At 53.6% G+C, this 22,332-nt stretch overlaps 1 protein-coding gene across 1 annotated transcript in view; it reads right to left on the reverse strand.

Annotated features, from left to right (window-relative positions):
- ADAM33 (ADAM metallopeptidase domain 33) overlaps positions 1-22,332 on the reverse strand; it is an 86,004-nt gene that overhangs the window by 15,501 nt on the left and 48,171 nt on the right. Inside the window, exons 5-13 of the mRNA XM_039542060.1 lie at positions 20,778-20,853; positions 16,214-16,290; positions 12,801-12,987; positions 12,104-12,169; positions 4,366-4,437; positions 3,624-3,790; positions 3,421-3,505; positions 2,545-2,687; positions 150-327 (exon numbers count right to left, since the gene is read on the reverse strand). Coding sequence (XP_039397994.1) covers positions 150-327; positions 2,545-2,687; positions 3,421-3,505; positions 3,624-3,790; positions 4,366-4,437; positions 12,104-12,169; positions 12,801-12,987; positions 16,214-16,290; positions 20,778-20,853 — 1,051 coding nt within the window. The remainder of the gene's footprint in view (positions 1-149; positions 328-2,544; positions 2,688-3,420; positions 3,506-3,623; positions 3,791-4,365; positions 4,438-12,103; positions 12,170-12,800; positions 12,988-16,213; positions 16,291-20,777; positions 20,854-22,332) is intronic.

Genomic DNA, 22,332 nt, shown 5'->3' on the forward strand with positions numbered 1-22,332 from the left:
CCCTCCCCGCTTCTGTCTCCAGTTCACTCCCCCTCCACCCAGGGGGGGTTCTTCCCCTGCTCTGCCCCGCCTGGGGCACAGCAGATAACGGAGCGCCAAGCGCCCCCATGGGCACGGCTCAGTTCTCCTTGCCGAGCCGAGGCACCTACCCCCAGCTCCCCACAGTCGCACTCCTCCCCGTCCTCCAGGAAGCCATTGCCACACTTCTTGCCAACCACCAGGTCTTTGGTGCTGGGCATGTTGAAGAGACACATCCCGCCTCCCTTGTGGAAGTAACTCTCCAGCTGTCTCTTGCTACAGAAGCTGAACACGCGGGGGAACGGGTGGCTGCGGAGCGGGAGAGAGAGAGAGACGGGGAGATATTTAAATCGGAGCAACCAGTTCCGAGGGGGAGAAGGAAAGGCGCAGACACACCTGAGCCTGGCAGCCCGAATGCCTGGGAACTAGAGAGCACGGGGACTTCAGTGCACATGCCGGGATATCCAGCCCGAGGCACCACTTAATCCCTGTTTTGAAACAGGCCCTGGAGCCAGACAGCATAGTACTGGAGAGTGATGACCGAAGCGTCCTCCAGAGCAGGGTCACTTGGGCAAGCAGCTCAGGTATTGCAGTGCTGGGGCCAGAGAAGTTCCTAATGTAGATTACTCCTGGGGGAATTCTGCGCCACGGCGCAAGCACAGAATTAACGTCCCCCGCAGATTTTACTCTTTCCCCACAGAAAAATTGATTCATGCGCCCTTCCTGGGCAGTGGGAGGTGGGTCTGGTTTGAGTGTCGGGAGCAGCTGGGGGAGATGTAAATCGCCGCCTCAGGGGACGGGGCTGGGCTCTCTCCATCCCTCTCACTCACTATCGTGGTGCGCCTAGAGCTGGGGAGGGGAAGGGAAGGGAAGGGAGGGGCTGGGCTAGGGATGACATAGCTGGTGGCTCCTACTGTGCGCCCTGGGGCCGGGGCCGGGGCCGGGGCCGGGTCAGAGTCATACCCGCCTCTGGAAATGTTCCCCGGCTACAGGAAGCTCCCCAACGACCCCCTGCTTCCTGCCCCAATCGCTCCCCAGCTGCAGGGGGGAAGGGGTCACTGTATGAGGAACTGCCCCCTCTTCTTCCCAGCCCCCATACATCTGGATCACCCCACACTCAGACCCCCACCCCGGGCTCCACCCCTCCCTGCACCTGGACCACCCCACCAAGCCCCCCACACCCAGACTCCTACCCCACTGGACCCCAACCAGCTGCAACCAGACCCCCACCCCACCTCCCCAGCAACCAGACCCGCCCCGCTGAGCCCCAAACATCTTCACCTGGATCCCGCAGAGTCCCGTCTCCTGCACCCAGAACCCCACAACGAGCCACTGTGCTTCCAGAACACGCCCCCACACACACCTGGACCCCCCCACTGAGCTGCCCAGATTGCTCCACACAGAGCCCTCTCACCACACCTGGATTCCCCCCCCCCCACCTCCATTGAGTCCCTCGGCACGTGGCTCCTGCCGGGCTGAGCCTGCCTGGATCGGGGGGCAAGGCCAGGCGTGCATGTGAGATCCTGTCCCTCTCGCTCGCTATGGAGCCATAGAGATGTGCTGATATGTCTAGTAAGGAACCTATTCATTCAAAACCATTGCCGGAGTCTTTGTTGTCTGTCTTGTTACGGGCATTTTGCAATAAATTACCTAAATCAGCGGTTCTCAAACTTTACCAACCCATTTTGGTAAAGGGGCCCCATTTTGATTTAAAAAATTTTTGCGGCCCCTCAAGTACCCCGCTCAGCCCCAGGCCCTGCCCCCACTCTACCTCTTCCCCCAAGACCCCACCCCACCCCTTCTTGCCCCTGCTCCTCCTCCTCCTCCCTCCCAGCGCCTCCTGCACGCCGCTGAACAGCTGTTCCCCAGAGTGCAGGAGGCACTGGGAGGGAGGGGGAGGAGGTGATCAGCGGGGCCCCTGGGCCGCCCTCGCAGACCCCTACGGGTCCACAGAGCCCAGTTTGAGAAATGCTGACCTAAATGACTGAAAACCATGTGACTGTATTGTGCTGTTTTGACAACGCAAATATTGCGCGCAGAATTTTGACTGTTTTGGAGCAGAATTGCCTCAGGGGGGGCAGATAGATAGAAACCCCTTTCAGATGAGACCCGTGTAGCAGGAACTTGGCTCTTCCGAGGGGAACGGCTAGTGAGTTTCCCTGTTTGGTGAATCTGTGGCTGGCTCTGTACAGAAACCCCCGGCGTCAGCCAAACCATGCGAGGTAGGTGCGGCGCGAGCGTGCCCCGCCTCACCACAGAAACACAGGCCTCGGCCACGGGAGCTAGAAGAGACCACGGCGTTCCTGTTAAATACCCTCCAGCCACTGGAAAGAGATGTGACCACACGCGTGTGCCGGTCTGAATGGAGGGTCGCGGTAAAACACACACCAGCTACTTCAGGATAACTCAGACACGGCGCCCATCGCTACGCCGGACTCCGGGAAGGGCAGCATCCCCGGGGCCTGCAATGAACAAGGCACTCGGGGCAGCCGCGGCCAGCCCCTCCCTTGGCCGACACCCTCTCACCCAGTGGCAGCGGCCATGACGCAGCCTCCTTGAGCCGGGGTGGCCTCCACGCAGCAGCCCTCGCTGTCGTGGCTCATGCCGAAGTTGTGCCCAATTTCGTGAGCCATGGTGGCGGCGGCTCCGATCGGCAGGTCCGAGTGGTCCTGGTGCAGAGAGGGGGAAGGACGGAGACAGCATCAGGGCCTCCGCCATCCGGGCCGGGGAGAGCAGCTCAGCCTGGTAAGGGAGCTGGTGCCACCTGGCTCAGAAGGGCTGGGATTGTTTCCCAGGTGGGGAGGAAAGCAGAGGATGCTCGTGGCACCTCAAGGCTAATCTCCGCCTGGAATCCCAGCTCCGAGGGGCACGGGGAACCGAGAAGCGGAATGGAGCCAAAGTCAGAGTCAGAGATCAGGGCCTGTGCTCCTGGGTCTCGATTTGGACCCAGAGCATCCCACGGGGAGGTGCCAGATCCAGAGCCGTGGTTCAGCCCCCTGTGAAATTCAACCCCAGTTCTGAGTTCCCCCAATTTCCGGGACGTTTGGGTGCAGGGCTAAGGCCCCAAAGGCAGGATTGTGTCGCACAGCTCAAAGGGGACCCCAGGGTCTGCCCCCACCCGTGAATAAGCGCCAAGGCCTCAGACCACAGAGGGAAAGGGCTCCGGCTGACAGAGGAGCGAGCTCCACTAAGCTCCTGACGCTGCTCAAGAAGGCCTGGGCCAGCGGAGGAGCGAGCGGCTCAGGAAACCCAAGGCTGGAAAGTTCCACGGGCACCGGCTCTGGAGGTTGCTAACTTGGCCCAGGAGAAGTGGGAGCTGCAATGACATAACCCCAGCAGGTGGGAGTAGGCCGGGGGGTGCCCCAGAGACTGAGGGGATAATGGGAACCCCCCTCTCCTTACCGCGCTCACACCTCCAGAGTTCTCTGCGCTGCACATCCCCTCCAGCGGGGCCATCCCAATGGTCGTCCCTCGGAAGGTCCCGCCGCTGTCCAGACGCGCACCGGAAACGAGAAGGGACGGGGAGGGGGGGAGTCGCGTTAGTGCGCCCTGGAGGCAGAGCGCTCGCCTGGGGAAAACACCCACAGAGAAACCAGGGGACTCACGTCAGCAGCTGGGCATTGTCGTGCTTCTTCCGAGACCTCAGCGCCTTCTTCCACTGCAGGAAGGACCACAGGGTGGCGTTGGCGTCGCTGGTGACCGTGCACTGGTCCCTCTCCGTCCACACTTCCAGGCCAACGAGGGCCACTTTGATATTCAGAGACCTGTAAAACTGAGCGAGGGGGGAAGATGACCAAACAGTGCTTCACAGCTGGGCCTCCGGCGGACTCCTCTGGATTCAGACCACCTCTGCCGCGCTTCCCTCCCCACCCCGTGGGGCAGAGGGCGGCATGCGTTCAGGTCTCACGTTGCCAGATGACACACTGGTATTGTGAGTCCTAATCTGCAGTGATCCCGTAAGGGAAGAGCTGAACCTTAGCCCCCTAGGGGTCTGCCCCCTCGACACGGTGACAAGGCTTGTGCCAGTGGGTGCCATCCAAACTGGACAGGCCAAAGGGCAGGGACCAGATGAAGAGCCGGTGTGCCACAGCCCTGCCCCAAATCATGCTGGACAGCGCAGGAAGGATTCAGACTCAGCGGCCCTGTGACTAAATCGAGACGCAACAACGCTGGGAACCTTGGGGACAGGCCAGTGGCGCTGTCTGAGGCAAAGGCTTGCCTGTCCGGAGCGGGGTCCTCAACTCAAGTCTCAGCACTGTGAGGCTGGTGCCTGGGGACGCCAGGTGCTGTACACACGCGGTGCCACGCAGAGAGCAACCTGCTCCGCCAAGGGCACCCGGGCGTTACCTTGTCCACGTAGTTGGCGATCTCCAGGATCCGCTGCTTCGTTTGGCCCAGGTTGCGATTCTGTTTGAGGAACTGGAGAGAGGGGAACAAAATAGGGATTAGGCTGGGCGGGAGGGCGTATTTAAGTCCTTTCTTAAGCCAAGCATTCAGGCTTGAGGGGCTCTGCGCACGGAACAACAGGGGGGTACAGCTATTTCTATCGACCTCAGCAGCCACTGGCCCAAATGAACTCTGACCGCAAAGCAGTGGCAATGCGCCTAGACGGACGCCAATCTAGCACCTCCAGTTCGTGCAGCCGGAAGGGAGAGGATCCTGCCTGTTAGCGGAGCGTCCTGTTATTCGGTGCCCCGCCCGGACACATGACACTGCAGCAGGTCCTTAGCTGCGCCAACGCCTCCTCCAGACAAGGGGGGTGTGTTCCCAGGCCTCTCCTTTGTGGAGAGCTGAACTGCTGGGAGATTTCCTCTTGTGCTTCACCCATGTCAGTGTCTGGATCTATTGCACAGTGGGGCCCCAGATTAGCGTCTCAGGGACCAGGCTGGGGACCGGCTGCCCACTTCCACTCCCATAACTGCTGGGCGACACTTCCACAGGACTTAGCCATGGAAAACCTGGGGGAGGACGCAGAGCCGCAGAGCCAGCTGACCTCTGCACACTGCAGCTTGAGAACCTGCGATCTAAATCTCTGGGCCCAACTCTCGGCTCAGGATGAGAGGAGAGGGGGAAAAGAGAACCAGCTATAGGACCCTGATCCCAAGGACTAGTCTGTACGGGCCTGGCGAAGGCTTGAGTACCCGAGGAGCTGCTCTAACATGCTACTGGCACTGGGTCGCTAACGGACCCTAAGCCAGCAGAGGACAGGTAGGACAGAGGCTTGCTCTGCCATTCCCAATCTCCAACGTGCCCCCTACAAAACCCGGGGGAATTCCCTGCTGGCCACTCACAAACAGACAAGAATCAGGCGCTGGGTGTCCCATTCTCAGCTCCCACACAAACAGGGCGTGGGAGGAGTTAGCTACAACTGCACCTGCAATGGGGACCTGGTACAAACGAGCTCTGACAGAACCGCACAGCAACAGGCACGCTGCCACGATTCCTTTTTTAAAATTGCAAATAAAAGGGTGTTTTTGCCTGGCAAGTGAGCAGCCGCCTGTGGCAGCTGCAGCCCAAACCCCGTGGCCCTGGGAACCTCAGTGTGAAACTGAGTGTAAACCAAAGGGAAAGTGACCTCGCTCAGTTCCACTGGCCGAGCTGAGAGGGCTGCGAAGGATAAACACGAGGACAGAAGTAGTGCGAAGCAAATGGGGTTCCCAGGCCTTGATCTGTTGCAGCTGCTGAGGTGGGTGAGCCCCCAGGATTCCTCACAGAGAGGGAGATCCTGTGCTCTCAGCACAACAGAACTGGGGGCTAGGAACTCCCGAGTGCGAATTCAGACTCCAACACTGACATGCTGTGTGTCCTTGGGCAGTCACTGGCCCGCTCTGTGCCTCAGTTTCCCCACCTGTGATGTGGAAGGGATTAAAGCCTCACCTTGGCGTTAGGATTCATTTGCTCATGTCTGTCATGTGCTTTGTATATGGAAAGTCCTATATAAAAACCACCCCTCTGAGGTCTTTCAAGGCAGTGACTCAGGAACAGGGCACTGGCAGCCGTCCGCGCTTCATCGAGCCAGGCGCCCGTCCTTTGACGCTGACTTTAACATACCCCCCCAGGACTGATTTGTGAGCCTGATCATAGGAGAGTCAGACCCACAATAAAAGTTTTTCTACAGGATGGGGAGCAAGCAGATACCAGACAGTGTCAGTATACGGTACTTTGAATGCTTTTTTTCCCCCTGTATTTTTCTCGGAACGTAAGATTGTTTTTGCACAAAGAGTTCTAATAGTCCTTGACCTTAAGTTCTTGCTTCAGTTGCTAACTTGCAATGCACACATTCATGTCAAGCACCCGTCATTCATACCAGGCCTCAATGACCTATAACATTTTACATGGATATACATGAATCACAATCTCTATTGATTTTTATATTATATATAAATCTCCCAACATTCTCCTTTCTTGATACATGATTAATGTCATTCATTATTGTATCACTTTATACTTCTGCAAGCAATTTAATGCTCTATATTACTTGCTTTAAAACTTTTTGTTGCTTTTTTGATTTGTCAGTATAAACATAGGTTCAAATTATTAATGCAAATATTACAGTAGGAGGTAGCATTACATTTAGAAGAGCTGTGACACTGGGAGAGCATTTTAAAAAACATGATACCAATGAGAAATTACCGATTTTTTTTTAAATTTTAATATTTGACCATTGTGGATTAAAATGTTTATATTTTTTAGCTGAGCAGACTTAGATAAATATTTTGCATGTTGCCTGATTTTGTTGCTTTACCAATTTTTTTTTTTTGTTGTTTTTAATGTATTTTTAAATTAAAGGACCAGTTTACATTTTTTGGTTTTTAATTTTTTTTTTTTTTAAATAGAGGACCTTGGTAAATAATTGTATTAATAATGACCTTTGTGATGTTACATTTACATGACTTAATTGGGCCTTTTTTGTTATACTTTTTAAAAATACACAAATATACCGATGGCCGAAATTAAACACTTTTGTGCCATTAGAGGCTAAATACTGCATTGTACATTGTTTGGGGGTTTTTGGATCAATTTTTTTTCCTTAGCTGTTTTCCAATGATTTTTTTTTTAATTTCAATTTCATAGAACAGTTCTTGTACCACAAAGTTTGAATTTATACAAAGACAATCTGCAACATCATTTTTTTGTTTAAGCAGATTACTAAGAGCATTGACCTTTGCTCCCTGTGCTGAAGTTATAGAATCAGAAATAGTTTCCCCATTAATTTGTACAGCTACGTATCCTGTATATATATATTTTTTTAAGAGTTCTTATGGTATGAGCTACCATTTGTAAACCAAACCTCTGCCCCGCCGAGGCACAGCACTTTATTTACTGGGGGTGCTTTGTTAACTAACTTTGGTTCAGTTTTTGGAAGTGGGCATTTATGCTTCTTTCCTCCCGTCAGGAGGGCAGATGGTAACATTACTGCTTGTTTGTTATTTTTATAAGTAACTTTTTTGCTAGTTAACATTAAGGTCCATTTGGCCATTCTGGTATTTGATATATTTTATCAGAAAAACTGCAGGGAAAAAAAGTACTTCGAGGAGAGGGAGGTGTTTGTAGTGGCTGTGCCAGGAGTCAAAGCTAAAGCATCAATGGCCCACACAGCAGCTAAACATTTTTTTCCACAGATTCCAAACTGCTGCTTCGTAGGGGTTAATTTTTTAGACTTGTACGCTACCGGTATTAACTTTTTATTAGTTTTTTGCATCAATACCACTGCTAGACTGCATTGGATTGCTGCCAACTTAATTACAAACGGCTTGTTTATCTCTGGGAATTTCAGTGCTGGAGCTTGCATTAAATGACAGAAAGCTCTTTTTTGGTTTAGGCCCCCACTTTCATTCTACCTTGGGTTTTTTTTTTTTTTTTAGTAAACACCACAAGGGTCCAGTTATAGCGGCAAAATTCCAGATGTGTTTTTTTAACTAGTTAAACCCTCCTAACATCACCCTCCACGCATGAGAACCCATTTCCAGTGGGAGCAATTTGTCATAGGGGCTCCCCTGCAGAGCAGGTATTTTTGAACCCTCAGCTTCCATAGCTGCAACCTTTTTTTTTTGCTCCTTAAAATAATTTTTTTTATTCTTTGCATTTTTTTGATGAATTCATTAGTACGTTTTCCATTGTACTTTCCTTAATCTTCAATACCTCCAAGCCATATTTCAAATTACATTTACTCCTTTTGGGGGCTCATTTTGATTATTTCACCCTCTACCACTTTGGGGTGGGGTGTTTTGTCCTCTTCCTCTCTCCCGGTATCCTGATTTATAAGCACGCTTATCTGAATATGTTATTGTTTTAACAAAAGGTACCCTAGGTTTCAATTCTTTTACCTGCCTTCCCCCTTCCATTTGTTGGCATGCTATCCAGTGCATCCATAACAGTTAACCCCTCATCCTGGCCTGCTTGCTTTACCAGATCAGTAGACATTGCTAATACATTTTTGTTCAATTCTTTAAACACATTATTTCAGAATTTCCTCTGATTCAAATCAACTGCCATTAAAGAATCAGCTGTGACAGGTCTGGTGACCTCTGTCCTTGGATTAGTCACCAGTTGTATTTCTTCAAACAATAGTCCCACTGTTATTTTCCTTAAAGTGTAATCCCTGGCTGAATTTCCAGGCTTCATGTAATCTACACTGGATAACACCTTCAAGGGTTTTTGACCGATTTTTTTTTTAAACCGCATAATAAATCACAGTACACCTCTACCCTGATATAACACTGTCCTCGGGAACCAAAAAATCTTACCACGTTATAGGTGAAACCGCGTTATATCGAACTTGCTTTGATCCGCCAGAGCGCGCAGCCCCTCCCCCCTCAGAACGCTGCTTTACCGCGTTATATCCGAATTCGTGTTATATCGGGGTAGAGGTGTATCAGTTGGTGTCCTTCTGGCTGCCTGTCCAAAGCATTTTTCACTTGATTTACTGCCTGTCCAATTTTTCCAGTGGTAGCTGCCCTGATTAACCTATAAGATTCATTCATATTTAAATTCTTTGTTCCTCCTAATTCTGCCAACTGTACCAGCCATGTAGCTAATTTTTGTATATTCACTAGCCCCAATGACTTTACCATCAACTGTAAGTCTGATGAACTTGCAGGGATTATTTGTGTCTGCTCTGACCGTATCTCCCCCGGTCTTAACGGTTGATCTCCGTTCTGCCACTGCTACAGACTTTTCTGGCTTAGGCTCTTCCAGCCAGTTTTTTATTTCTTTTCTTAGCTTAGTATAAAGCCCCTCTCGAGGTTGGCCAAATTCCCTTTTCTTTTGACCCCCTTGCAGATTTTCTTCATAGCAAATATCATTGAAATCCAAATTCATTTTTTTTTTCCCTTTTCTTTTTGACACACAACCACAACTTGCAGGTCCTGTATTTTCACTTGCTTTTTTAATGCTGCTATAGTTTTGTGGCACCAGCTGTGAGAAACGCTTGTGATTTTCTCTTCCTTTTTCTTAGTCAAAGCCCGAAATAACTGTTTCATTTCTGTTACTTAGTCATCTAATTTATCTTCGTCTGCTTTCATTTTTTTCCAATCCATCCTTCTTTTGTCCAGGTCCCTATTTTGTTTTCCCGTTTGTTCTGAGTCTGCATTATCTGTGCCTGCCTCACTTCCCGTTCCAAATGTTCCTGGCAAGTTTTAAAATTCTCTTGTAATGTTTGTAACTCTGCACAGACTTCGCCCTTACATGCAATTGCCTTTTTTACAGCTTGCCACAACAGCCATGCTGTGGCCGTTTGCTTTTACTGGCATTCGGCTTGTACAGCTGTACATATTTCCCAAACATATTTTCTAAGGTATCAAGTATTATATCAGGTTCCACCGCAACTTCCCTCCAAGGGCAGGTCCCAATAATCATCTTCTCTAACAGAGAAGGGGCTTTAACTTCAGTCCACTGGGGTGCCTTGTTCACCCCTTTACTTCTCTTTTTTAACAGTGTTTTAAACATTATTACACTAACACCACGTGGTATCTCCCCACACGTTTTGGGGTGGGGGTGGGGATGGGGATGTTTTGGTTTTTTTACACACAAATTTCACAGAAAAGGAGTCACCCTTATTAGTCTTAATTAAGGACCCCCCCCAACACTGTAAGACCCCGTGTCGAAATCCGGCACTTCTTAATATCTCTACGTTCTCCACCACTTGTTAGACCCATAATCGAGGTCTGGGGAGCAGGCAGATACCGGACAGTGTTAGTCTACAATACTCTGGCTGCTCTTTATTGATTACAAAACAAACTAACTCACTGCACATTCACACCCCAAACATACTATACCAGAGTCCAAAGGTCAGAATGGTCCCGATGGCCAGTCGAGGTGCCTTCCGTCAGAATAAGATGCGGGTAGCCGGCAAAACCACATCTATATTCACCCAGGACTCTGGATCAATAAACGACTCCGATTTGCACAAATCCTGGGCATCCATTTATAGCCCATTCTGTCACATCAGCGGTTCTTTGCTTTTGTTTACTAAGCCTTCTACCCACACAATCCCAAAGAGACAATCCTGGATGGGCCACCATGATCCAAGGCCTGCCATTGCCTCCAATTCTTATTTTCTGTATTTTTCTCGAAACATAAAATTGTTTTTGCACAAAAAGTTCTAATAGTCCTTGGAAAACACACATTCATGTCAAGCACATGTCATTCATACCAGGCCTCAACAACCTATAACATTACATGGATATATAAATCACAATGTGTGCGTGCACACACACACACACACACCTTGTTAGTTACATACGTTAACTGCTCCTGTTGGGGGAGGGAGGAAGAGAGAGAGAGAGAGAGAGCGAGCGCTCTCTAACAGGAGCAGCTAACGTCCCCCTAAATCTCACTTCTCCTGTGGCTTTGTCATTGGCACGAGGCAGTTTGAGAGCAGAGGACGTCCTGGGAGCGCCCCCACACCTCGCGTTAAGTCGGGAGAAAGGGGCAAGCCGTTCTGAGCAGGCATTACCAATGCACTGTCCTTCACCGGCTGGAGGGATGTACTGCTGGGCAGAATTGCCCACCTCCACTTCGCTTTGCCCCAGAGGAAGGGACGGAGGAAAGTCAATGCAGGTGGTGGCAGGGGAACAAGGTGGGAGGACTATGGAGAAAGCCGGGCACAGGTTTTCAGACAGATCGTTTATTTGCTGAGAAATGCAGTTCTGGTCAACCCGGGAGAAGCACCTGCAGGTGGATCCGAAATTTCCCCTAAAGTGGCTGTGCAGGGGAAAAGCAAGTCCTGTTCCTCCCCTGCCCAGCTGGGACTAGCAGATAGGAGCCCCGGGTGGGGGCGCTCGGGAGATCGGACCCACCTCCACCTCCACCTCCGGGAACCTCTTGCGGCTGCAGGAAGCTCCAGGGCCGGCTCTGGCCTCCTGGCTCCAGACAAGGTGTGTGAGACTTAACAAAAGGGCACAGGTTCTGACTGCCAGGAGGAACTCACCCTCACACCGAGTCAATCTGATCCTCGCTCTCCTTTAGCACTAAGGCTCCATTCAGCGAGGGTTCACAAATGGATCGACAGACATTATAAGCATGTTACAGACATGGGGCGTATGTGTTATATGTGGTTGTAAGCCCTGGTCGTTAGCAACCTACTGACCTGCTGGACTCTGTAAACCTCTGTAACAATTAACTATTTATTACAATATCTATTAAGCATTTATTAACCCTTTACAAAAGGAACCTTTAATCCAAAGGGCACCCGTTTCCTCTGCAGTCCCACCTCTCCTTTGCCCCACTCATCAGTCAGACATTTTGGTTACATCTCAACTCCTTGGGGGCAGAGACCTGTTTTCTCTGCCTGTCACCCAGCACACTTGTGGGCCCTATAACGTAATAATGAGAGGTACCTTCTGGGTACCACTGGAAGATTAAGAGTGGATATAATTATACTGGATGGATGGATTGATCATATCTATCTTGGCTATTCCAAAGGACAGAAAAAATAAAAACCTGACAGAAAGACAGGGATCCTGGCTCTTCTGAACAACTGACAAAGACCACGCTGTCCCAGCATCCAGCCTCCCTCCCTAACAGTCTGTGTTCCTCCAGCTGATGATCCATTGGAGCCAGTTTCTGAGAGTTAAGTGCTCACCAGGGTGTAATCAGCGACAATGAACAGCTCCATGTACTTCAGGGTCCTCCAGGTGTCTCTCTTTGCCTGCACAACAAATCACAAGCGTCACCAGAAAGGAGGAAAAGGAAGCAAGTGCAACAGACAGGACTCAGTCCAAATTCTCAGCAACCCCAGTCTTGACATTCAAGATCACGTGCATTGAACAGTGATGGGGAAACGTTCAGAGAGAGGGAAACTGAGGCACAGAGCAGCAAAAAAAAAAAAAAGCCCCTTAGCGGCTCAGATGCAATTTGCTGATCTGTAACAGGACCGTGACACCAACATTAACCCCCCATATCTCGCGGAACCCGCTATGGGATCTTTATTGACCAGTGTTCAGTTTCACGTTTCGTCCAAACCAGAGCAACCTTTAACACCGTGCTAGTGCACTGAGTTCCACCCCAGCCCAGAGGGAAGAACGCCACCTGCTGAGCCACCAGCACTGCTTCCTGATACATTTGTTTCCCCCTTAGAGAGCTCCCATCCGAGCATAAACCAGGTCTGACCACGGTTAGCTTCTACAAGCCCACTGCCCATGGTGGCAGGACCGCAGGAGGGAGCTGTTATCACACCCTGCTTTCTACGGACACACATGGGGAGCTGCCCACCGCTCTCACCTGCCTCCGCACAGGGAAGGACCATTTAACAGGGCAGCGAAAGGAAAGCAAAGACTTACCCGCCGATGTACCGGCTTGACGAGTCTGGCAATGTCAGCTATGCTGCTTCCTAACAGGCCGCTATGCCCGCAAGTCCCGCCTTCGACTGGCAAGTGCTCTGCCCTATAGAGGATGTGATGCTCAGGTTCCGGGGTCCCCAGGGGTTTCAAGTAGTAGCTGTCATTGACATTCAGCACAATGAGGCCGCTGGCAATGGAGAGACATGAATGGAAAGGGAACAAGCTGGTGACTTTCTGCACACGAGGAGTTCAAGGGCAACTCTGACCAAGTTAACCAGGGGAGCAGAGCAGAGACACGCGCCCTGAGAACATGCACGAGGGCTCTGACCCAGCAAAGCACTCGTGTGTGGGCCTGGCTTTAGAACGTGAGCAGTTCCAGTGACTTCTAATTACACGCTAATGTCATGCGTGTCACTGAAATGCTATGCTGGATCGGGGCCCAAGACAACAGCCTGTTGGCGTGCAGCCTGTGGGCACTCGCTGGATTAGTACGGATCAGGCACAGAGTAGCGGGTGCGCTTTACAGCTGCTACAGGAAAGGGGGGCGTCAGGGTGGCCTTTGAAAGGGAAGGCAGGAGTTGCTTGGCAAACGTTCCCTGGGGGCTGTTAGAATCATAGACTATCAGGGCTGGAAGGGATCTCGGGAGGAATCTAGTCCAACCCCCTGCTCAAAGCAGGACCAACCCCAACTAAATCATCCCAGCCAGGGCTTTGTCAAGCCTGACCTTAAAAACCTCTAAGGAAGGAGATTCCACCACCTCCCTAGGTAACCCATTCCAGTGCTTCACCACCCTCCTGGTGAAAAAGTTTTTCCTAATATCCAACCTAAACCTCCCCCATTGCAACCTGAGACCATTACTCCTTTTTCTGTCATCAGGTACCACTGGGAACAGTCTAGATCCATCCTCTTTGGAACCCCCTTTCAGGTAGTTGAAAGCAGCTATCAAATCCCCCCTTATTCTTCTCTTCTGCAGGCTAAACAATCCCAGTTCCCACAGCCTCTCCTCATAAATCATGTGCTCCAGCCCCCTAATCATTTTTGTTGCCCTCCGCTGGACTCTTTCCAATTTTTCCACATCCTTCTTGTAGTGTGGGGCCCAAAACTGGACACAGTACTCCAGATGAGGCCTCACCAATGTCAAATAGAGGGGAATGACCACATCCCTCGATCTGCTGGCAATGCCCCTACTTATACAGCCCAAAATGCCTAGGGGAAAGGGTGGCACGAGTCAGAAGTGGGTGCGGGAGACAATGCGAGCGGGTGAGAGAAATTCAGATGGAGGGTTAGGGCGAGTGGCAGGCGTTTGGAGAGGTGAGACAGATGTGGGAAGAGATGCCGATGGACCAGAGAATGAACAAACAGCCGTGAATAAATGGATCCAGAAATTTCATGCCTTGGAAAGGATCAGCTCGCTCTGCGGCTAGGGGCCTCGCTCGCTCCTTACTGATTTGATCTGAATGGTTCTGGCCCACCAGCAGTAACAAAGGACTCACACGCTAGCTCGTCCCCTGCCCCGCCCCAGCACTCCCCACCAGGGAAGCTGCACAACCAGCTAGATCATGCAAACTCGGAGCTGCTGACAATGCAGGGCCCGAACCAGGAATCTGGTGCTCATGCAAAGCCATTTACCCCAAGCAACCACAGCAAGCCAGGGCGCATGCCTGAGCAAGAGAGCAGACCCAGAGTGCTGGAAAACAGACCTCTGCAGTCAGCAGAGACCTTGGCATCTTTATGGTACAAAGGAGAACAAACATCAAATGAAATCCCCAGCTGACGAATCCTCCACCGCTGTCTCGGTCAGTTGCAGCCTCTGGCAGGAATCCTGTGTCAGATGAAAGCCGACACCCAGGCCGTCCAGCTGAGGGGCTGGCCCCAACGTCCATAACATTCCCCCATCAAATCGAAATCACATGTGCACATAGCTGGGCGATTACTTCACCTGCTTGGATTGTTTAAGATGTGGCTCAGAATCTGCCATATCCTTAATCCTCCTGCTGTCGCCAGAGAGCGGAGGGCAGCGCTGAACAATAAGGTACAGTTTCTCCTCCTCCTCGCGAGCCATGAAGGCTGGCAGCCCCACCAGATTTCATTATTATAGGCATTCAGACACTGATTCCCAGCTCTTCCACAGTGCTTTCAAAGGAAATCGGTATCATTAGCTCCATTGTACCGATAGGGAAACTGAGGCACGGACGGGGACAGTGACCCGCCCAAGGTCACCCTATAGGCCATAGGAATAGCCAGGTCTCCTAAGCCCCAGTCCAGAGCTCTATCCACTAGGCCACACTGCCCTCATGCGCCCAGTGACGAGTGAGAGGCAAAGACGTAGACAGACAGACCAACCTTAGACAGCCTCCCCCTCAACCCTCCTCACTTTAGATTAAGTGCTACCAACATCAGCCATTGCGATTCGATCTGCTGGTAAATTTCCACACGGCTCCAGCCTCGGGAGACAGCTCCATCCTCACCTCTAGCCAGTCACACGGATTCTGCCATTAGGGGCCGTGCCTGGCGCATTGGCCTTTTACACCAAAACGGCAGAGGGGAGTGAAATCGCAAAGCGAGCCAGTTCCACAGGAGATTCCAGACCCATCCCATCAGATGTTGCTAGAGGAGGTTGTTTAGGGCGTGTCCGGCACGTTACAGACAGAGCCCCGTGCTCCACTGCCCTGCATGTTGCATAGTCAATTACATCAGGGTAGAGCCCCTGTAACAGACTCCCAAGACAGAACGGTGCCCGAAGGAGGAACGGGGCCAAAGTCTCCAGCCAGCCAGCCAGCCAGCCAGCCAGCCATGCCTCTTCTTATGCTGTGCCCATCACTGTGTCATCAGGGCAACTACGTCCAGATGGTCTTACAGTCCTGTCCACAGCAGCATCCTTCACACCAGGGCGCCTGAAGCGATGAAAAAATCAAGTGCAGCAAAGCACCTCGCTCGCTTCCGAGTGGTGCGTCTGTCACAGACAAACAGTGGAGAACACACTCGGCAGGTTAGGTGCGGTGGCTTCATTTGGAGTTTTCCTCGTTGGCTCTGTCATGGCTGCTGTGGGTTGGGAGGGGGATCGGGGGGTTGATTGGCCCCCTGGTCGAGCGGAGTTTGGAAGCAGGATGTTTTATAGTTTCAGTCGGAAGGGACCACTGGGATCACCTAGTGCGACATGCAGCACAACACAGGCCAGAGAACCTCCCTGTGTGAACGCGAAGAGCAGTGGTCCCGTCGGCGGGCTGGGGGTCCAGGCTTCGCAGGCTATGTGGATATTCATCGGCGTGGCCAGGAGGAACAAGGGCCTTGACAACGATGTATGAACTGTGTTTTCCCTGCCGGGAGTTCCCTCCTCCATTGTGCGGCACAGACCGAGCCCACACCCTGCCCCAGTTCCCCCTCCACCCGCATGCCAGACTCTCCTCCTTACCTGATCCCCGAGCAGGTGCTGAGAACCACCCAGGAGCCCTGGTACCCTCGCACGTGGCCGTGGTAATAACAGTGATCCTGGGGAAAGGGCAACAGACAGCAGTGATTGGCTACCATTGGCCATCAGACAAACAGACCCTGCCGCTCGCTATTCCCACCCCCGGCTCGGTGACAAACCAACCCTGCTGTGGCCCCAAGCCAAGCCTACATCATGTCACTCGCCAACCCGCTGCATCTCAGGGCGGGGAATTCAACACACCTCGTCTGTGCCCCCCGTAGGCCATGTGATGGCCTGCACCAGATTCAGCCACCTGTCCTGTCCAGGCCCAACTGCACTCCCATCAAAGGCAACGAGCGTTTCGCCACTGACTTCCACGTGAGCTGGACCGGGGGCCCCGTAGGGCATCTGCCCAGGTGATCAGAGCTCCTGTAGCTCTGGGCCATACACCAGGCAGCCCGAAGGGGAAACAATCCCCGCCCCAGAGAATAAACCCCACCCAGCTGCGAGAACAAAGCCAGACTGACCACGAGTCTGGTTCCCAAAGGTCACTGGACTTGAGCCTCCTGGACCAAATTCTCACTTCACTTTACGAAAGTGGATGAGTATCATTTTGCCCGCTCAGCAGATGGGGAAACTGAGGCATGGGGCAGGGCGGTGATTTGCCCAAGGTCACTTAGCAGGTCAGCGGCAGAGTCGGGAACAGAACCAGGGGCTTCTGCCTCCTGTCCTTTGCTTTAACCACCATCTCCCCGCACGCTGCGGCGCAGCCAGGGAGGACAATTTGAAGGCCGGCCATTGTGTGATGCAGGGAAGGAAGAGACCCATGAGGCGGAGGGATGGAGTGCGACACCGTCAGAAGGGCAGGAAGGCCTGAGGCGGGCCGTGTGGGGAGACCAGATGGGGGAGGCGGGAGCAGAACAGGGGGCCGGAGGAAAGCAACTGCCTTCTGCTGCGTGTTTCTCTTTCCCTGGGATGGGAGGTGCTGCATCCCGTCCAAGAGACACAGGCAGCCGCGTGCTGCTCGCATTCCTAACGCTCCATGCGTCAGCCCCGCTGCCAGGGACAACAGGTCACCCCGGCTCCTCACACAAGCAGGCCCACGGCGAGCCGCGTTGGGAGGGGAGGGTGTCCAGTTATCAGCCTCGGAGGCCTACGTCTGCACATCAGGGCCCCACGGTTTCAAAGCAGGCAGCCTCAGGGCAAGGCTGGCTGGGGGCTGAACTGCGCCCACTGCGGGGCAACAGGGCAGAGCTGCACCCACAGCGGAGGGAAAACGAGCTCGGCGGGATCTGCACGGGCCCGGCCAAGCAAACCTGAGCTTCGGGAAATGCGCTTTCAGCCGACCTGGCATCCCAATGTCATCACACCACAGCCCCAGGCTGGAGGAGCCGGCCCCCAGCAGCCTGGCCCAGGGAAGGGAGGAGAAGCAGGGCTCCAGGGGTCTGGAGAAACCACGCTCCAGGCCAGCTTTGTGATTTGGGGTGTGGGAGAGGAGTGGGAGACAGATCCCCTGAGGACAGGCTGCTTAGACTATCACACGCTAGAGATGGAGGGATGATGCCCTGGTGACAGAATATCTTAAAGAAAAAGGAAGAGAGAGAGAGACACGTAATATTGAGGCTCTGGCAATGACTGCAAGGGCGTGGTGGGTGGGGCAGACCCGTGGGCTCCTCGGCAGCCTGTGGCCTCATCTCCCCTGGCCACAGGACTGTGGCTGTAACCACAATTCGAGTCTGGGGCCGGACAAGCTGGTTTCTAACACCCCGTTCGGCCGGTCGGGGTGTGTGAGAGATTTAGGATCACCTCTGCCTGTAGAGAAACAGACCCGAATGCGTTGGACGTGAGGTGCACTGGGGCTCCAGCGTGGTTTTTAAATATCTTTAGCACAGCCTGGCCCCTACTAACACTGCCTGGCCAGACAGCAACGGCTTCATGCTAAACGGAGCTCGCCACTGAAACTAATGGGGCTTGAAACCAGACAGCAAGATCCAGCCTTGTAACAGAATCCAGTTTTGCTCCAACTGTGTTTAGGTGGCAGTGTGGTCCTGGGGGAAGGCAGAATCGGTGCAGCAGGCTTTCTGCGAGGGATTGAATTTCCCCCTGGCTCCATCCATCCACCCACCCGCTTCCTTTCGCTAGGACAGCTCCACTTCAGGGCTGTTTGCCCTGCCTGTCTGGTGGGAGCCTAAAGAGAGGGACTCCGTCGGTTAAATCAAACTGTCTTTCCTACACCCACCTCTTCCCCAGTCCGGGCAAGGTTAGCTGACAGGCGACCCTCACAGTGCCATGCCAGAGTGGGGGTAAGGGATACCTGGCAAAGGCACTGTGCCCACCTCTGGGGTGGAACGGGGCTGCTAATCCACGGAGCCCAGAAACAACCTGCAAATTTAGGACAGGATCTGAAAAGCAGAGAGCTGGTCAAAAAGCAAAACAAACGGAAGAGGGAATTTGGTGAATTTTTCCCCTCAACGTTTCCTCTGCTTTACAAAATGTGGCGCGTTTCTTTCTTTCTTTCTTACATTTAGAGTTGGTTAAAAACCAGGGGGGAAATGTCATAAAATTTGTCAGCGCTTCCCCTGCATTGTTCGAATTGCAAAGTTTGAAATGCTGCGGAAACGTTTAGGTTTGAAAGCCACCGTCCGCCACATGCAGAAGACGACTGCGCCCAAGATCTGGGGGTTCGGCAGACAGAAGGAAAAGGGAATCTAGCCAGGAGAGCAGAATTCCCAGCACTATGCGGACAAGACATGAAAAAAGCAGCTCTGGGTAAGGAGACTGTCTGTCTAAGGGGCTTGGATGGCCCCCGTGACAGTCAGACCTGACACTCTAATGTGTTTATCCTCACAACACCCCTGTGCGGTGGTGAAGTCAGCTGGAGAATCCGTGCCGTAAACCAGCCACAGCCCTCGGGGGCTCCCCAACCAACAGAGCAGCCTGGTCAGCCCTGTGGAACTACACAGGCAGGGTGCCCTGTCCGGTGGTCACAGCAGGTGCCTGGGAGTCAGGACTCCTGGGTTCCATTCCTGCTGCTACACTTGCCGGCTTTGCTTCAAGTCGCTCGACTGCGGAGTGCCTCAGCTTCCACTCCCGCAGCGCGTGTTGGTTTATGGGTGTTTCCATGGCCACCCCCTCAGCGCAGGAGCCGAGCTGCTCCCCACAGGAACACAGTCAGATGGGGAGAGTGAGCCGCCCTGAAGTCATGAATGACCGTTCAGTGCCCAAGAACCCGGCTGGGAGAGGTTTATATTATTACTCTGGGGGGGTCCCCCAGCCTCTGGGTGCCATAAGCAACCCCCAATAAAGCAGGACTCCCGAAACCAGAGTCATACGGTGGCTCCTCAGAGAGCCTGCAAGCAAACAGCAACAGTCCCGTCCCATAGAAATCTCCACAAACCATACACACCCCTGGACTGTGGTCCTGATGGAAGCCTGTCTATGCATCTATGGGATCTATCTGGCCCTCATATCACCCCCGAATCCGAGTGCCTCCCAGGCTTTGCTGGAGTATCCTCCCAACACCCCTGGGAGGCAGTGCTATTATCCCCAAGGTACAGAGGGGAAAACTGAGGCACAGAGAGGCTAAGTGAGTCACCCAAGATGAAGGCTGGGGGGGAGCAAGGAATGGAACACATGTTTCCCAAGGGTTGGGTTAGAGCTCTGGCTATGGGACCATCCTTCTCTCTGGTTTGGCTTCTATTGTGACTTACAGGCTGTGACTTATATTGAAGGGGTGACCCTCACAGCCAGTGCTATCCTCCGTTCTTACCAGCCTGCACCCCTGGAGGGTCACCACCTCCGATCTGGTGAGAGGGAGGAGATGCGAGAGGTGGAGCGTCACCGATTGGTGAAAGATGCTGGCGGCAGGGAGCCTAGAGAGATAGAGGCCAGATTCTCAGCTGGTGTAAATCAGCAAGCTCCGGTGATTTCAATGGAATGATCCTGATTTACACCTGACAGTCTCTTCCGTGAGTGACTGGGCAGACATGACAACTACCTGACCTCTACATTTACCCAGCTCCTCTCATCCCACAAGACCCCAAAGCACTGTACAAGCATGAAGCTGTCTAGCTAGCTCTCTAGGGACTTATCATGATATCTGAGCACCTCCCAACATCCCCAGAGTCCAGCTGGGCTGTCTAGGCACACACTGTAAAATCTCTCTTTCCCACCCCCCTTTCCCAGATTAGGTACAAGCACTACACAGGTATCACTCTGCCCACCACTGAAATGCAGCCACCTCTGGGGTGGAACATGGCAGCTGTTTAACAGTGGCACCACATGATAGTTTGGGACAGGAAGTGAAGGGGGTTATAAATAGGTAGAATGCAATAACCTGCGCTGGGTGGAATTTGCTTGGGACAAACACTCTCAGGCTTGCAAGAAGTGCCACCAGACCCACAACGCCCACAGCAGATCCTGAGCTTTCCAGGTCACTCAAGGGACAGCGCGGCCAGGAGCACAGCACCCCGAAACAGGCACCGGTTTAGCGCTGACTCAGGGGGAAGAGAGTCACCAGCACCACTGCAAAATCTCTGCCCTTGGCAATGCCGGGCACCCTACTCACGGTGTAGTTGGGAGACAGCGTCACCGGCTGCCCGCCGGCTGCGTAGTGCGTCTCGGTGTAGTCCGGCGACAGCAGCCTGCTGGGAGAGAACAAGAGAAGCCGGTGAGCAGTCCCAGGTCTTCCTAGTCCCTCCTTATTTTACTGCCGAAGAGGGGCAAGGACGAGCCCAGTAAAAGGTGGGGGCTGGAGGATCAGATCTGGGGCCTTTCTGCTCCAGGTGGCGACACCGAGTGCAGACCAGGCCAGTAGTGACCGACAGCCAGGGCCGCCTGATGGCTGCTTGGCGGCCAACTTGCGTCCACGGCACAGAAAACCCCGTGGTCGCTGGCACTGATTGCCGCCCTGCCAGACTGGGCTGGCCGCTCAGCCCGGCGGGGGCCGCACTGCCACAGGCTGGGCCGTGGGAGCAGAGTGCTCTGGCTGCACCGGTTCTGCGGATCTACCGAGAGCCTCAAGGCAGACGCCTTCCCTGCAGGCCCCTCTTGCTTGGCACGTGGCGTTAGCATCACGCCCCTCCCGCCGAATCACAGCGCAGACGCCGGCCATCCCCGCAGGCAGACACCGCAATGGACTGCGCACACACAGACCTGTCCCTGGACACACACACCACACCGAGGCCACGCAAACACCGCCACAACCGCATCCGTACGCAGACACACGCCCCTCTGCGTGCGCACACCTCACTAAGCGTTCGCACAACTAGACACACCCAGGAAACAGGAGGAGAGCTGGGAGGGGTCGATCGGGGAGTAGGGGGGTGGACGGGGGGGGGGCGGTAGAGAAGAGCCAGGCCTGGGGAAGGGGATACGGCTAGGGGAGCCCAGAGCGCATGTGCCAAACCCGGAGCCCCTGACCGGCTCCCCCAGTGCAGCCCCACAGAGGGAGCCATTAAAAACCAAGGCTGCGGCCTTCACCATCCCCAAGACCCCGGTCCCTGCCTGTCCCCTCTCCCCCATCGTTGTTACTCGGTGCATTGCGTAGCCCCAGCTGGGGCCTATGTTCCGCTTTCACGGTGATTCGCCCCACGGGGCGGCTGCGGCTCGGCTCATCGGGCCGCGGGGGGGAGAGCGGCTCGGCCTTGCCCCACTCGCCCGCGCTGAGCGGTCGGGGGCCGTGGGGCGGAGAGCGGCTCGGCCCGGCCCCACTCGCCCGCGCTGAGCGGTCGGGGGCCGCGGGGCGGAGAGCGGCTCGGCCCGGCCCCACTCGCCCGCGCTGAGCGGTCGGGGCCGTGGGGATAATAGCCTACTTCTGCTGCCAGCTAAGGGCTATTATCCTCTCTGTGAGGGGGATGCAGCCTATGCTTTACAGGCCTCTGACACAAACAGCCCATTTACAGCCCTGCCAAGGAGCAGAGGGGAGAAGCTGAGCTGGAGTTAACCCCTTGATTGTCATGGATCCGCTGCAACATTAGCAATAGGGCAGCACGGTGCGTTGGTCCCTGCGAACGTGCTCTGCACTGCAGAGGGGTGGGAATCAAACAAGAAAACAACCCCAATGTGCAGAGGGAGCAAAAAATTTACATAGCACTGCGGGGGGGGGGGGGGGGAAGCCCACC

The sequence above is a fragment of the Mauremys reevesii genome, linkage group 5 (genome assembly GCF_016161935.1).
Source record: "Mauremys reevesii isolate NIE-2019 linkage group 5, ASM1616193v1, whole genome shotgun sequence".
In the NCBI taxonomy this organism is placed as follows: domain Eukaryota; kingdom Metazoa; phylum Chordata; order Testudines; family Geoemydidae; genus Mauremys; species Mauremys reevesii.